The following is a 14,325-nucleotide window of genomic DNA, read 5'->3' as shown; positions in this document are numbered from 1 at the left end:
GCTTTAACCACAGACAAAATAAAAGATGGATATATCTTCCAGGTCGGAAAAACAAAGCCCATGTGGAAGTGTTGAATACTCTGAGAAGGTGATAACTTTCAAAAACACTTCCAGTTCTATAGAAGTCACAAAACTGCTTTCTAACTTGAACTCTGCCAACAGTTTCCTGCTGAGTTTAAAGGCTTGGCCACTCATGTGGGGTCGTATTGAATAATAATAATTTTTAATGAGTGTATTTTGTAAATCGTTGTCATATTATGTCTCAAAATAAATCTGTGGTGTGAAACCACAGCTCATTGGCAAACAATTTCTTAATCTCAAGTCCTTAGCCAATGAGCACAGTTTCACAGTCAGTCATCACATCACATCATTTTTCTTTTTCTTTTGGAAACCAAGATGGTGATAGCAAATCTCAAGGCTTCACAAACCGGTGGGTGATGTTATGGTAGCTATGTGCATCTTTTATACTCACTATGGCTTAAATGCATTTGAAATTTCCAAAATAAAAGCCCCCCCACTCAGGTATGTCAGACAGTGCCCCCCCCCCCCAAAAACCCCTAAAATAAATAAATAAATGAAGTCCCCCAATTTTAAAGAATGCTTTAAAATGTGCTTTTGAAAAATTAAAGCCACCACTTACTTGTTGAATATCATGAAATTGCTTTCACACTGAAGAATTTTCAAAACAAAACAAAAAACCCCACAACACAGTTTTATAACCTATGTCCCTCTTTTCTATGAAGTCTATGGACTAGGACACAGAGTTTAACATCGCTTAATTGATGTCATTTAAGGTATTTAATTAAAGAAAAAAAAGATGTTCTGCCTAGCTAAGTCTTTCACAATACAACACTGTATCCATATTTTTCCTAATTGATAACATTATGATTTTCAGTATTGAAATTGTGCAGCTGTCATTTCACTATTTCACATATCTGGGATCACTGCTCTGTTCCTGAGGTTTCCTTCATTTTTTCCCCTTTAAATGGATTCTGAGGGGAGCTTTTCCCTTATCGAGATTGAGAATCTAAAGATAGAGGATGTTGGATGCTGTACAAACTGTAAAGCCCCTTAAGGCAAATGTGAATACAGAGAATAACATTTATGACAATGCTAAACCAGGAAAGAAAAACTATTGCGTCACTGTACCAACAGGAACTTAAAAAAATACAACAAACAATATATTTATAGTTTTGCAATTTTATTCATCAAGCGTCAGGTCTTGCATACAATCTGGCAGGTGTAAGAAAACTAACAATGTGGAGGAAATTACAAAAGAAAACAGAAATTTAGAGCGTGTGTGTAGAGAAAAAAAAGATCTGTCAGAATCAGATGAAGACCTGCAATCGGTTATTTTGAACGATCATCAAACTGCCTGAACAGAGAGGCTGCCATGTCAGATGTCGCTAATATGTGGTAGCGTTTAGTAAGAGCTTTCCCAGGCACTTCAGATAAAAGGCAAGACCCACTAAATCAATTCGCTATGAGGGACACATGAGCACGCTGCTGCTTCCTAGGCTTTTACATCCTGCCCATTCACTTGCTTAATCCATCTTTTTTTTCCCATCTCTCCACTCATCTTCTCATATTGCACTTATCACTGTCCATATCTAATATCTATATCCACATTCTCAATCCATTCATCTATTAAAACAAGGCGTTGTTTTACACAGAACTTGTTTCACATTCAAGTCCAGCGACCAACTTGTTTCATCATTAATGTGTACGTCATGTTTTTACCTTCGCTCTAACAATTCTGGTCATTTTATCATTTATAACTTAAAGCAGACCTATCATGCTTTTCCTTTTTGTTATGCATATGCCACTGTGCTAATGCCAAAACTTATAATAATGAGGTCACTGTTTTTGCAAGCAATTCATGTGAGCCAAAAACTCAGTTTTATACATGTCAGAGCCCACATATTCCTTATGTGGGCTTAAAGGGAAGGTCTGCACAAAGGTCACACATTTAAAAAAAGGTGTGAATCATGTAAAGCTACTTTAGCAGAGACCAAGACTAAAAAATATGAATTTGGAAATTTGCATAATAGGTCCTCTTTAATAAATTAGAATTCCCCAGTAGTATTTAAACCTCAATTTCTCAGATGCTTATGACCACTTGAACTCTAAATAAAACCCTGTGTCCATCAAGTGAATCAAAACAGACCACATTAGTGTTTTACGGCCAACTGAGCTCCATAAAGCTACTCCTGCACATGCTCACACATTAGAAATGAATGAAATGGTAGCATTAAGAGACAGCTGCAGTTCTTTTAAGTGCTGGTGTGCTGTTGTAGGAACGATAACGTAAGCGAGAAAGATATACGGTCAGTGACAGCAATGTGTGCCATGGTGGGGACCTTTTTTTTTTTTTTTTTAAAGGTCTCGGAGTCAGACTCCAACTTTTTGTGGAATCATGTTTATCGCAGTAGATGTCACATAAAGGATATGTTCAGTCTGAAAAACTGGGGCTGCTTTATCCATATATTATTTTGGAGACAGCAGAATTCTTGTGGAAGAACTTATAAAGGGAGTATAGTGTAGTTTAACAGAGCTTTAGCACCTCTCTGTCGTTGATATTTGCAAACCCTGCCACATTTTTCCTTGTCAACACAGGCGCTCCTAAGTTTCTATGTTCTTTCTTCCATACACTAGTGAAATCATGTCTAGAGAAGAACGCACTTGGAGGATTTTTTCTCTGTGCTGCTGGTGATTTTCACCTGTTGACCTCTGGGGCCCTGACAAACAAACAGACGAAAAAATTACGTTACCGTCATACAGTATGTAGAGCATGCAAAATTACTCTTTATAGCGCTGCATTACTGATCTTGTGTTTTGGCTTACTGGCTTCTTGCTGGATTGTTGTAGTATGTCTCGTGCCAAAGCCAGAAAAGACTGCAGGACAGATAGATTGAAACACAGAAAGAGAGAAAATATAGGTCTGTTGCATATTAACACACAACAAACATTAACAAAAGAGCTATAATAAAACAAGCTCAATGTATGGAGAAACTGCTCACCTCCTCGACATTAATGCTGGACTTCGCACTGGTCTCAAAGAACCTGATGCCGTGATCTTTGGCCAGCTGTTAACATTAGGAACAGAGATGGTTACAGGAGGACAGGATATGGGTAATAATCACTTCCTGGGTTTTATCTCGAGTAAATTTAGCAACTTTGACCATTTCCCAAGCATTCCTGTCCGCTAAAGTTTAACAGGGAGGAATCCATGCAATATTCTTTCTCAAAATGAAATCTTTGCAAAGTAGCCCCACAAATGATTAATTTTGAATCCATCTACTCATGTGTATCTTACCCTGGATGATAGTTTAACTACCATCAAAGTAAACCTACACCTCTGCTGTTTCATTACAAGTAAAAAAAACGCAAGCGACATCTTACCTTTTCTCCTGTCTCCTTGGAAACTTTCCGCTTTGTCTCAATGTCACACTTATTACCTAGTAACATCCGACTGACCCCAGCTGATGCATTCTGGGAAAGAGGGAATGTGATTAACTGATCAAAATGACTTCAACAAAGTGAAAGAGAGCACAGAGAGCAAAAACCTCAACAGAGACACTAATAGCAGCTGTTTGTCAGCAGAGCGGTTTCTCCCTTTAAACCAAGACCATTTCCCTGAAATGCTCCATTGCCATCTTTCCGCAGTTCGTCAGTGCTGCCGTCTACAGTTTGTTTACAGGCAAAACAAGCAAAACAAATCTCTCAGAGTCGCTGACAACTTGCGGGCCACAAATACATGAAATCATAACAGTTGCTTTATGAAAATGTGACTGAATCATTCATATGTTTAACAGCTGTGAACAGACTGAAAACAGCTATAAAAGCGATTTTCAGTTCAGCTCAGTTGTAATGCTTACATGAAAGTGTTTAAAAAAAACAAAAAGAAAATGAAGAAGGTAAGCAAGTGCCATGTATATCTGTAAACAATGACACTGGTTACGCATTTATAGCTATAATATGTTCTTAATTTTACTTGATGTAAAGATATTGAACACCACGTGTTTGCATATTGTCTGTTTAATTGGAATATTAAAATGGGCAGAATTCACTTATTGAAAAAGCTTCTTATAGTTTTGTAATTAGTCTCATTAGGTTTTATTTTTATTTCATTTTGAGTTTTTGCTTCTAAATCAGTTTAGTTTCAGTCGGTTTGCCCATTTCAGTTCATTTTTTATTTATGGAAAAGTTTCTATTCATTTCAGTTTTACTTTTAGTCTTTGTTATTATTCCTGTGTGTGGAGGGCATATGCCAGTGTCAATAAACACATCTCTCAAGGCAAGTTTTTATATCTTTTTTTAACCAAAGTAACACAAGTTCACAAAATCATTTGTTAGCTTTAGCTTGTTTCAAAAGTCTAGTTTTTATTTTACTTTAGTTAATTGATTTTTTTAACATCTAGTTTTAGTTCAGTTTTAATAATCTTGCTTCCTGCATTATCTTTAGTTTTTCTTGAATATCTGAGCAACATTAAAAATCCAACTAAGAGTTCCCGGGTGCGGTGCCTATCCCCAGCTGCCACTGGGTGGGCAGAGGTCCAGCATGGGGCTAACAAAAACACATATACACATGCTTGGTCAAATCTACACCTATGTCCAATTAACAACCATCGGTCAACCTTATTTCAAAGGACCAGAAATCTGTGGACTGTGGGAGAAAGCTGGAGCCACAGGGAGAAGATGTAAACTCCACACAGAAAGGTCCCAGTCGACCAGGAGGTTCAAAGCACCTTCTTGCTGTGAGACAACAGCGGTAACTTTCCTTTCATGTTATGCCCTTGTTAGCGTGGCTCCTAGCTGCTAGCCAGGACTTTAGAAAGTTTTACATTTATCTGAGGTCTCCCACACAGCGTGACACCTAGCCAACATGTGAGTAGAAAACCTCTTCAGTCCTTAATCAACTAAAAGTTTTACTTTGGTTGAAAAACATCATTAACAAAGTGAGCACAAGAGGCCATGCTGGATAGTTTTATGCTGGTTTATGAACAAGAAAGGTTATCCTGAGAACAATCCACATACATAATGGTGTAGAGATTACTGTTTCCTCAGTAGAAGATACAGGAATTTTGCTTCTTTGATTTAAATGAACTGACCAGATAAACTCATTAGCTTTGCAGTCTTGGTCTTTCCTAGTTATCTTTGTCACGGCTAATAGAAAACCGGCTTACTTCTCTGATGCTCTTCATCCAGTTCTGAATGTTTTCAAAGGACTTCTCGTCAGTGATGTCGTACACCAGGATGATGCCCTGATGAACAGAGAACAGACAGGAGAGAGAGTCAGTCAAAGGTGCAGACTGAGCACAAAGAGGCAGTGATGTCAGCCTGATTATCCAGGCCTGATTGTCCTGGAGGCATACTGCGCTCACCATGGCTCCTCTGTAGTAGGCTGTTGTAATGGTCTTGAATCTCTCCTGCCCTGCTGTGTCCCTAGAAAAAGCACACACTTAGAATCAAAAAGGTGCTGCAAGGTCTTTAAAATACTTCTATCATATGAAAAAAACCTGGAGTATAGCAGAATGCAGAAAGATTCATTTGAGGTGAGACACTACAGGCTACAAGCTACAGGGTAAGTTTGCACTAACAGATACATTTTCCCACTAAAATACTTCCACTAAGAATTTTTTTTTTTTGCATCACAGGTTTTCTGAAACTATGTGTTAATATCAAAATGTATAAATTTAAACTTTTTTGCAAACTTTTACAGGTGAGAAATGTAAACATTCGATGAAGCCAGGATCAAAGTTCTTGTTTGTGTTTTGCTGGCATCCCAGAGCCGACGGTTTTTATAGAGGGGATTTTGGATCTCTCATTTTTTGTACTCCATAAATCAGAAAGATCTGTCAACAGTCATAAAAGGTTTATTTTCACCGTGTCTTCAGAAAAAAACTTCTATAAATTTGGTTCTGAATTATATATGAGCAAACCTCTCTTTAAAACAAGAAGAAAAACAGCAGAATAAAGAGAATCGCTCAGCAATGATTGGTGTCTGTAGGTGCTGCTGAAAAGGAGAGTTTAGGCTCTAAAATGAGGGGAAAAAAATCATTTTTGAGAAACTGTTTTGTAAAAATCCATACGTTTCTTTGCTGTAATTGTAGACAGATTACCTGCATGCATTAAGAGGAATTTATAGCAAGATTAAACACATTTACGTTTGTATTTCAAATACTTCCTTTATATTGATGTGAAAGAAGGAATCAAAACAGGCCAAATCTGACCAAAAAACCAACAAAAAATAAACGTGTTTTTGTCGTGCTGGTATTTGACGCTGCTATATCTTCTCTAGCAGCACCCTTAAATGACATGGAGTAGCTCTCTGTGGTGGCCGTGTGTGATGGACTTGGACATGAACCCTGTCATAAAATCCTGATTTGGACAAGAAGAGGGAGGTTCCTCCTTCCTCTCAGGAAAACGAGCCGGAGGCAGTCAGAGGGCAGAGAAAGATAACTCAACAAATCAGGGTTTATCTGCCTCACCATATCACAAACCGTTTGCAGACAAACAACCACATGCCACTTCTTACCAGACTTGCAGTTTCACTTTCTTTCCATCCACTTCAATGGTTTTTACTTTAAAGTCGATTCCTGGGAGACAACAAGGGGGGGGGGGGGGGGGGGGGCAAAGACTGCATTAAATACCCCTATTGGAGACAAAAACTCATACATTGCAGTTGATATGAGTCACCCTCACTAAGGTGGCGACACTGAACATACACCCCCTACCCCCCAGGGTGTTGCCATCCACAAGCAGACATAAAGATCAGACATACAGACCTGCAAACTGCTACAGACTGCTGTGTTTTTGTGTTTTTCTGCTGGATGGACAAGCTGACAGACACATAGACAGTGCGGGGCAGAAGAGGGGGTTGACTGTGCAAAACTGTGCATGCCAGAAAGCCAGCCATTCTTCTGGGAACGTAGAGATGGTAAAAGAGATAGGAATGAGGGTGGGTGGACCCTCTGTGAGCCAAATGAGAGGAATGAGATCTGAGGGAGAGATGGGGGAGAGGGTCAGGGAAGAGAGAGCACACACATTCAGCAGGGAGAAAAGAAAAAAAAGGAGAGAGAGACTAAATAAAGAAAAAGAAAATAAGAGAGCGCAGACTAGTTGGGACATGAAAGCAGTCCGGGAAACCAGCTCTTACAGTAAACAGAGGCAAAACGGAGCTTGAAATGTCAGCAAACATTTGTCTTGCTCATATCCCAAGTTTCACAGAAGCCAATCATAAGCTGAAGCAGAAATGTCGCAGACTGTAATTCAAACATTAAACGTACCGATGGTGGAAATGTACGTAGAGTTGAAATTGTCCTCAGCAAAACGAATGATCAGACACGTTTTTCCCACTCCGCTGTCCCCGATGAGTAACAGTTTGAAAAGGAAATCATACTTTTTCGCCATGGTCGAAGTTGTTCTTCAAGCAGAAGTCAAAGCAGGAGCGGGGAAAGTTTGGTCTGTCTCTTCACCGGAGATCTTCTCATCCACCACCAAACGCGTTAAATCTAGATTTCTTTTCCTTGTGACTTAAAATAAGCAATCTCCTGCGAGTGGATCCTCTTCTTTTTCCTCTTTTCACTCTCAGACTTGTCACCGGTAAATTCCGATCCTCCTCCGTGTTGTGTTTGGACTGCGCAGGATAAAGTTGTACAGACTCTTTCAGATCAGCCCTCATGTATTAGAGAGTCGTTATTATCCCGTTTACAAGCATATCGGGGTGGAAACAAGTTTATCCAGTCTGCAGAAATACCACTTAAAAAAAAAAGAAAACGGAACTTGCTGTCGGCCCCAATCCCACAGCAGCTACGTGTGGGAGAGCTTTATGGGAGTGAACGGTTCACAGTTCGCAGGCACTCACTCAGCACGGACACTAGGTGGCACCATTTGATCAGTAAACACGTGTGTATGGACCGATACAAGTGAAAAAGTTGGTTTAAACAACATGTGCTCTTTCCTTACATCCTCCATGAAATAAAATGATATTAATAAATCTATAATCTATAATCATAGGGTTTTCTTGTTGAGAAATGCTCTTGGATAACTCTAACAGCATTGCTCAACTTTGATTCCTTCTCAGTCATTTGATTATTAAAGGAAATAATCAGGAATTGAGGTTGAAGTAAAAAATATTCAAAAACAGTAAAATGCTGCTTAAAGTCCTTCTGCATTCATGTAATTCTCCCTCACTGAAGAGTACTTTTACTTAAACCTTTACTTAAGTAACATAATGCAGGGCCTTTACTTGGAGTACGTTTTAAGTGAATACTTTGTACCCTTAATAAGACAAAGCAATACAAAGCTAACATTGTTTATGAAGCTTAATCAAATAACAACTAATGTTCTACATCCCTGCAAGAAAGAGACTGTTGGATATCAGAGTCATCGTTTAAAATGTGACCACCAAGCATGAAAGTTGGCCTCGACAGAAGAATATATGTAAAATGACACTTTCTTAATTCTGCTCAGTGCTTTTGTAGCTCCAGTCTAACCTGCACCACCTACAGGAAGAGAAGCACACTGTAACTTTCCCCAGGTGTCACCTGCAGGTAACAACAGTTCCCCTCTGACTTTCTCGGGTGTTTATGTCTCTAGACCGGAGGTCATTTTAGTTCATACAGGCCGGACCACTAAAGCCAACTTAGATTTATTTATCTAATATCTCTGTTTGTGTGTTACCATCCAACCCTACAGATCACAGCGGGTTCACAGAGGCACACTTTTTACATGTAAAGTATTTTGGAACATAACAAATTATATTTTTACTGTCCTTTATTTTCCACTCCTAGTGGATGCTGACATCATTACATTGAATTTATTTTACTGAGTGAAAAACAAACAAACAAACATGTTTTTAAAGACTTCTTTATAACGACACTTTGAAAAATCGTGCAGATGGTCGATTTGGGGCATTTGATAGCCCAGTCCTTGCTCCCCTGACTTATAACAAAAATTGTTAACTTGAGCATATTCAGACGGACACACTTAAGGATTTAAGCTCGCGTGTTTCACGTGTAGATGATGAGGGGTCTGACCTACTTTTCAACAATTCTAATTGTTGAAAAAAGTATTTAAATTACAGGATAATCGTCTGCTTTGTCAAGAAAACGCTATACAGTTAGAAGATTTAATCAAATGCGACAGAAAAACATGAAAATTGTATTCACGGTGTATTTACACGATTAAGTTATTTTCAAGCATTCATTTGATGTTATCTAACGAATAATTTCACGTAAACACCGACGAGTATTTTTATTTTTTCTTCCTCCAGGTCTTCCTCCCAGTCAGTCAGCAGTTTCCGGTACGTGGACAGCGGGTCTTTTTCCGGTGAGAGTCCAAACACGCAGACATGCCTGTAAGTAACAAAAGCGTCTTTGTACCTACTAACTTGCCTCAGTCGATAAAGCGTGCTTTTATAACGCGGTTAAAATATTTTACAGCTTAAAAAGTGCGTTTAAAAAAAATCCGTCAGCAGTTTTTTTTCCTTTAATGTAAACGTAAAGATGTGAACGAGCGCAATATGGCGAAACACGTGCTCAACGAGCAACCCACGAGGCTCGCTGACAGCACACGGTATCGCTTTAAGTCTCAGCATTGAGTGTATTTAATGTCTTTATTGGGGAGGAAGCTGGTTAATGTCGCGCATTAATGTTAGTCAGCAGTCTGATAACTGGGTGTCGTGCTCGTCTGATTACCTGTGACATATGTTGGGTGTTGTGGGGGTTAATTAAACTCTTAACGATGTTTCATCTGATTGCTTTTTTTTTTAACGGCATCGCTGCGATTGCTTCAAGAGTATTCCGATAATTTCATTTTAACACTTTCCAGTTTCCTTATCCGAGAAGTGTATCGAGGTCTCGACCTTTGCCTCGCTGTAACTGAGGCCTACAACCGCAGCAGTTTAATTACATGTTAAAGCACCTTCCGGTTAATTTTTTTATTAATTATTTATTTATTTATTTTCAAAGCTCGTGTTTAAAATAAAATAAAATGAAAAAAAAAATGTTGCTTTCCTCCCCCAGCTCGCGAAGGATCTTTTGCACCCAACCCCCGAGCAGGAAAAGAGACGACACAAGAAAAAGCGTCTTGTTCAGAGTCCTAACTCCTATTTTATGGATGTCAAGTGTCCAGGTCAGTTTACTTATGAGTTGTACTTAAGATTTAAATGGAAACATGTCCACTAACAATAAGCACATTTGCTTGAGTTCTGCAGCTAATTACAGTTTTAAATCAAAGTGGTGTATTTCCCATTTGTAAGTCATGGTGCAGGAGAAGTATTTATTTGGGTAATTTAATGTTTTGGAAAACCTTTGAGCACTTCTTCCACTCCTGTGCTACACTTGCCTTTATGTGTTGCCCTTTCATTGCTTCGTTAGTGATTGGGGTGTCAAGTAAGGCATACAGTGACGGTTGTGGCCGTTTGTGGCATGAGCTTCAAGTGACTCTTCTACACAAACGGCTGCAACGACACACCAGTCATCAGGAGTACTCCTGACATCATCATCTTGTTGTTGTTGTTGTTTAACTGGTTTGTGTGCTGTTTGCAGGGTGCTACAAGATCACCACAGTCTTCAGTCATGCTCAGACTGTAGTTCTGTGTGTCGGCTGCTCCACGGTCCTGTGCCAGCCGACAGGAGGGAAAGCTCGCCTGACAGAAGGTACAGGGAAACCAGAAATCTCAACTATATGTGTAGAACTACACAAATGGCGAGAGGGGGGTGGTGCTTAAAGATTTAAATTTGGGATTCTTTTGGAGGATTCTCTAATGGCAACGATAGAGAGGGGAAACAACTTTTAAAAGCTTGTTTTTAAAAACATTTTCAGGAGTTTTTGTCTAAATCTAATATTTTTTGCATTTGATGCAAATTTAGACAGAAGCTACTTTTAGCTGCCCCCATGTTTGTTTCGGCAGAGTTGTGTTGGGTGGTGTTCTTCCTGATGTAATCTAGATTTGTCTCCCCTCTGGGGTGACGGTTGCTCTGGATTGGCACTACGTAAATAAAACTGAATTATATTTTAATGACCCAAGGCAGAAGCTTTTCCCTAAATCCCCAGAGGCCGGAGATGAGTGGTCGAACTTGACTGTACACACGCTCAGTTACTCTTTCACATTTGCCTTTGTGTTGCCCTTTCATTGTTTTCTTCATGAACAGGGTGTCAACTAAGGCATACAGTAACTCTTGTGGTTGTGAGAGGAATTCATCATCACTGATCTATTCCTACACAATCGGCTGCAAGCACAACGTTTCATTTACACACATTTTATTTTATTTTTTTCAGATTAACAGGTAGGCCCAGTATAGATTTAAGGTGATAGGTCTCCTTTAAAGAGGACATGAAATGAAATGGGGAAAATCCAGCTGTTACCTGTAATATTTGGGTTTGTAAAGCACTGTATAAATGAGGAGCGATTGGAGGAGAGCCTGTTTGAGTCACCAGGCCGACAAGTTGGAGTTCAGCATTTCCAGCTTTTCCTCATCAGGCCGGGTGTACCGAGCTGTGCAGTCAAGCAAAGCAGATGTTTGCATGATGCGATCAGCACTTTTTTTTGTGCAATAAAATATTTTCTTTTCCCAACACAGCCAAGCAGTTTATAATATTACTCTACACAAGTCACTACATGTGCGTCACACCAAAAACATAACTATTTCTTAACAAATGCAACTGGAAATCCCAACATTCATCAGCATGTACGCAGGGAAAAAATCTCCACCTTATAGTTTCCTTCACTTACATTTCCTCACTTCTAAACTGAAGTAATCCAGTCAGTGAGATGACGTGAGGAAAATACAAAAGATCTCCAAAAAGTATGGCATCTCTTCCTCTGAGCCTCGACTACTTTTTTTTTCTTCTTCTTTTCCTTCCTTTTGCACACGTTGACCTATTTTCCCTGCAGACGTGATGGGATTCCTGGTCGTGCTTCGCTAAGAAACATAGTTATATTTGTGGTGTGTATGTAGTGGCCTGGATGTGCTTGGGAAGAGGGAAATTATTTTATTGCATAAAATAGCGCTGATCGCATCAGCTGATTGCACCGCTCAGCCCGACACCCGGCCCGATGAGGAAAAATCAGTTTCTGTTGGTCCGTTTAACAACCTGTCACCTGTATGTAAATTAGCCTTTATGTGTAGCGTTTCATGTCCTCGGGGTTCAAGGTTCAATTTTACTGATATTGTCATCGTCACAGCCACCCCACGCTGCTGTGGTAACAGGAGCTTCTTAGCAGGAACTCTGAGCAATAAAACCACGAGTGTGGTGGTGATTCAGCCTTTGTGAAGGCAGATGGTAGCATGAGCTTCACTGTTAGGTGAATGTCTTCTTGTTAGGGAGTCAGTTGATACACCTTGCTGCAAGATTGGCCGTTTTTATAGGCTGTCGATATTTATGGAGGATTATAAGGTTATAATATAACCAAGACTTCTCTAAGTGTTTTATAATAAAGCTGTCTTGTTGATTTCTATCAGTGTCTGAGCCACAATCTCTCGCCTCTTTCTTTAGGATGCTCATTCAGGAGGAAACAGCACTAACCTGATCAGATGGGGTTCGACATCCTTCTGATTCTGATGAGTAAGAACTTGATGGACATCAAGTGACACTGCCATAGAACTGATGCAGGGAATGGGAATGGCTAAATCATGTAATATAAGAGGGAGTCTATCTACTTAATATGCAGAAAAATGCCTGGCCTTGTTGAGAGACCACCAACAGCTTATATGATTCATTGTTCACTTTAAATAAAGTTTCATTTGATAAATAATCTCATTAGGTATCTTTCAACTCACCATTTTATCTGGAAAAAACACAGCTTTTGTCCGCTGGCAACCCTTTAAAGATGACACGATGCATGTGGGGTTTCTGTTTGTCTTGCATTTGTTTGCATTACACCCTTCATCAACTAAGTAATGATTTACAGGAAGGTGTGGTCAGAGATGAGGCCCAGCACTAGATGCAAAGTTCCTCTGGAAACAAGGGGGCCAGCTCTAGAAAAGGAAGCAAACTGTGGCTACGTCTCAAGAAAGTTGACTTGACTGCAGAGTTTTGTGTAAAAAGGGCACTCTGCATGAATAATTATTAATACATTTCTTGTGTCTTATGTTTTAATGCCACAGTGATGTCAGCACTATAAAGTAGGCGATGATGTCAGTGGCATCAGTGCAGGGTTCCCTCAGTCTGAATGAGGGTCTATTCAGGGAAGGACACTGTTTGCTCTGCTTTTTTTTTAAAAAAAAAAAGGAAGTTAATTAAATTTCAATGAACAGTGTGGTTGTGCATTTATGTGTGCTTGCGAGCTTTCTGTGCAAATGATCATGTGGGATGAATTCTTGTCAGGTTGTGAAAAATCAGTTGCTCTGAAAGGGCTGACACTGCAGGAGCAGGTTGTGGCCGCAGGTTACTCTCACCTGTGGTTTACGCTTGCGCGCACGTAGGCCCTGTGCACAGCCTCTGTGACAGCAGTGATTTGTACACTGAATAAATATGAAAATTAAATCAGGAGACGGAGGGATTTGATAACTTTGTTGTTGCTATGGTTACATTTTTATTGTCTTGCTTGTATTGGACACTAACAAATAAAATTATGGTAAACAGGAAATGAGATTCTGGTGTGGCTTGTGTTTATTGAATGACGAACACAGGATAAGATTTGTATTCTATATGATCTCTTTTTAATATTAATGTCACTATCACCATTCTAATTTAATATTTTATTCATACTTTTAATCATATAGTACCCTTATACCACCACTTTTTCACTATTCAAATATAAGGGGTTTAGATTTAATGTGTAGGCTTTTACAAAGGTGCAGTACTTTTTTATTTCACTTTTTTATTTAGCTTTTCTTGTTTGATAAGCTACTTGATACTAACCTATGAATCATTCAATCATAAAATGATACATAACCTGTGGGATTAACCAGTCATGTGTCTGCACAAAACAGACAGCTTTGCAAAGAACCAATTTTAAATAGCATGTTGTTACTAGCAGCAAGTTGAATACCCAATAACCAAATTTCCCTTGTGGGACAATTAAAGGATTATTCTATTCTATTCTAATGAACATGAAACATGCCAAAGATGACATCGTTTGAAAGGAATAAAATAGTATTTCTGCACCAATAAGGTGATTCCCAAAGACCTATCAGTCGTAATCTTGGCGTATCTGTCAGATACTACAGGCAAATTCTGATCCACCATGCAATACTGTTGTGAAAGCATCTTCAATGATCCCAAACAAACTGCCAATTTATTAGAAGCACCCGAATAAGAAAACACACAACAGAACATCATCATTCATGGATCGACCTCACCAGAGCGTAGACC

The 14,325-nt window shown here is 39.2% G+C and overlaps 2 protein-coding genes across 2 annotated transcripts; one reads left to right on the top strand and one right to left on the bottom strand.

Annotated features, from left to right (window-relative positions):
• Positions 1 to 1,184: 1,184 nt before the first annotated feature.
• Positions 1,185 to 7,860, bottom strand: rab13 (RAB13, member RAS oncogene family). The gene is made up of 8 exons (XM_082550923.1): positions 7,290 to 7,860; positions 6,539 to 6,599; positions 5,385 to 5,445; positions 5,187 to 5,264; positions 3,403 to 3,492; positions 3,021 to 3,086; positions 2,845 to 2,895; positions 1,185 to 2,738 (listed from the first exon to the last, which is right to left on the bottom strand). The coding sequence occupies exons 1-8, from the start codon at positions 7,411 to 7,413 to the stop codon at positions 2,667 to 2,669; spliced, it is 603 nt and encodes a 200-aa protein (XP_082407049.1). The 5' UTR covers positions 7,414 to 7,860; the 3' UTR covers positions 1,185 to 2,666.
• Positions 7,861 to 9,260: 1,400 nt separating this feature from the next.
• On the top strand, positions 9,261 to 13,600 carry rps27.2 (ribosomal protein S27 isoform 2). Its single transcript, XM_082550770.1, has 4 exons — positions 9,261 to 9,361; positions 10,029 to 10,137; positions 10,554 to 10,664; positions 12,505 to 13,600. The coding sequence occupies exons 1-4, from the start codon at positions 9,356 to 9,358 to the stop codon at positions 12,531 to 12,533; spliced, it is 255 nt and encodes an 84-aa protein (XP_082406896.1). The 5' UTR covers positions 9,261 to 9,355; the 3' UTR covers positions 12,534 to 13,600.
• Positions 13,601 to 14,325: the final 725 nt, after the last annotated feature.

This window comes from Aulonocara stuartgranti (assembly GCF_965226115.1).
Source record: "Aulonocara stuartgranti genome assembly, chromosome: 11".
Taxonomy (NCBI): domain Eukaryota; kingdom Metazoa; phylum Chordata; class Actinopteri; order Cichliformes; family Cichlidae; genus Aulonocara; species Aulonocara stuartgranti.
The sequence above is the reverse complement of the archived record's forward strand: the minus strand, read 5'-3'. Positions and strand labels throughout refer to the sequence as shown.

Coding starts and splice junctions, on each gene's coding strand:
- rps27.2 (XM_082550770.1), top strand. Junction 10,138..10,553: donor TATGGATGTCAAGTGTCCAG/GTCAGTTTACTT, acceptor TGCTGTTTGCAG/GGTGCTACAAGATCACCACA. Junction 10,665..12,504: donor GAAAGCTCGCCTGACAGAAG/GTACAGGGAAAC, acceptor CTCTTTCTTTAG/GATGCTCATTCAGGAGGAAA.
- rab13 (XM_082550923.1), bottom strand. CDS start 7,413: ATGGCGAAAAAGTATGATTTCCTTTTCAAACTGTTACTCATCGGGGAC. Junction 2,896..3,020: donor CCAGCATTAATGTCGAGGAG/GTGAGCAGTTTC, acceptor TCTGTCCTGCAG/TCTTTTCTGGCTTTGGCACG. Junction 2,739..2,844: donor AACAATCCAGCAAGAAGCCA/GTAAGCCAAAAC, acceptor TTTGTTTGTCAG/GGCCCCAGAGGTCAACAGGT.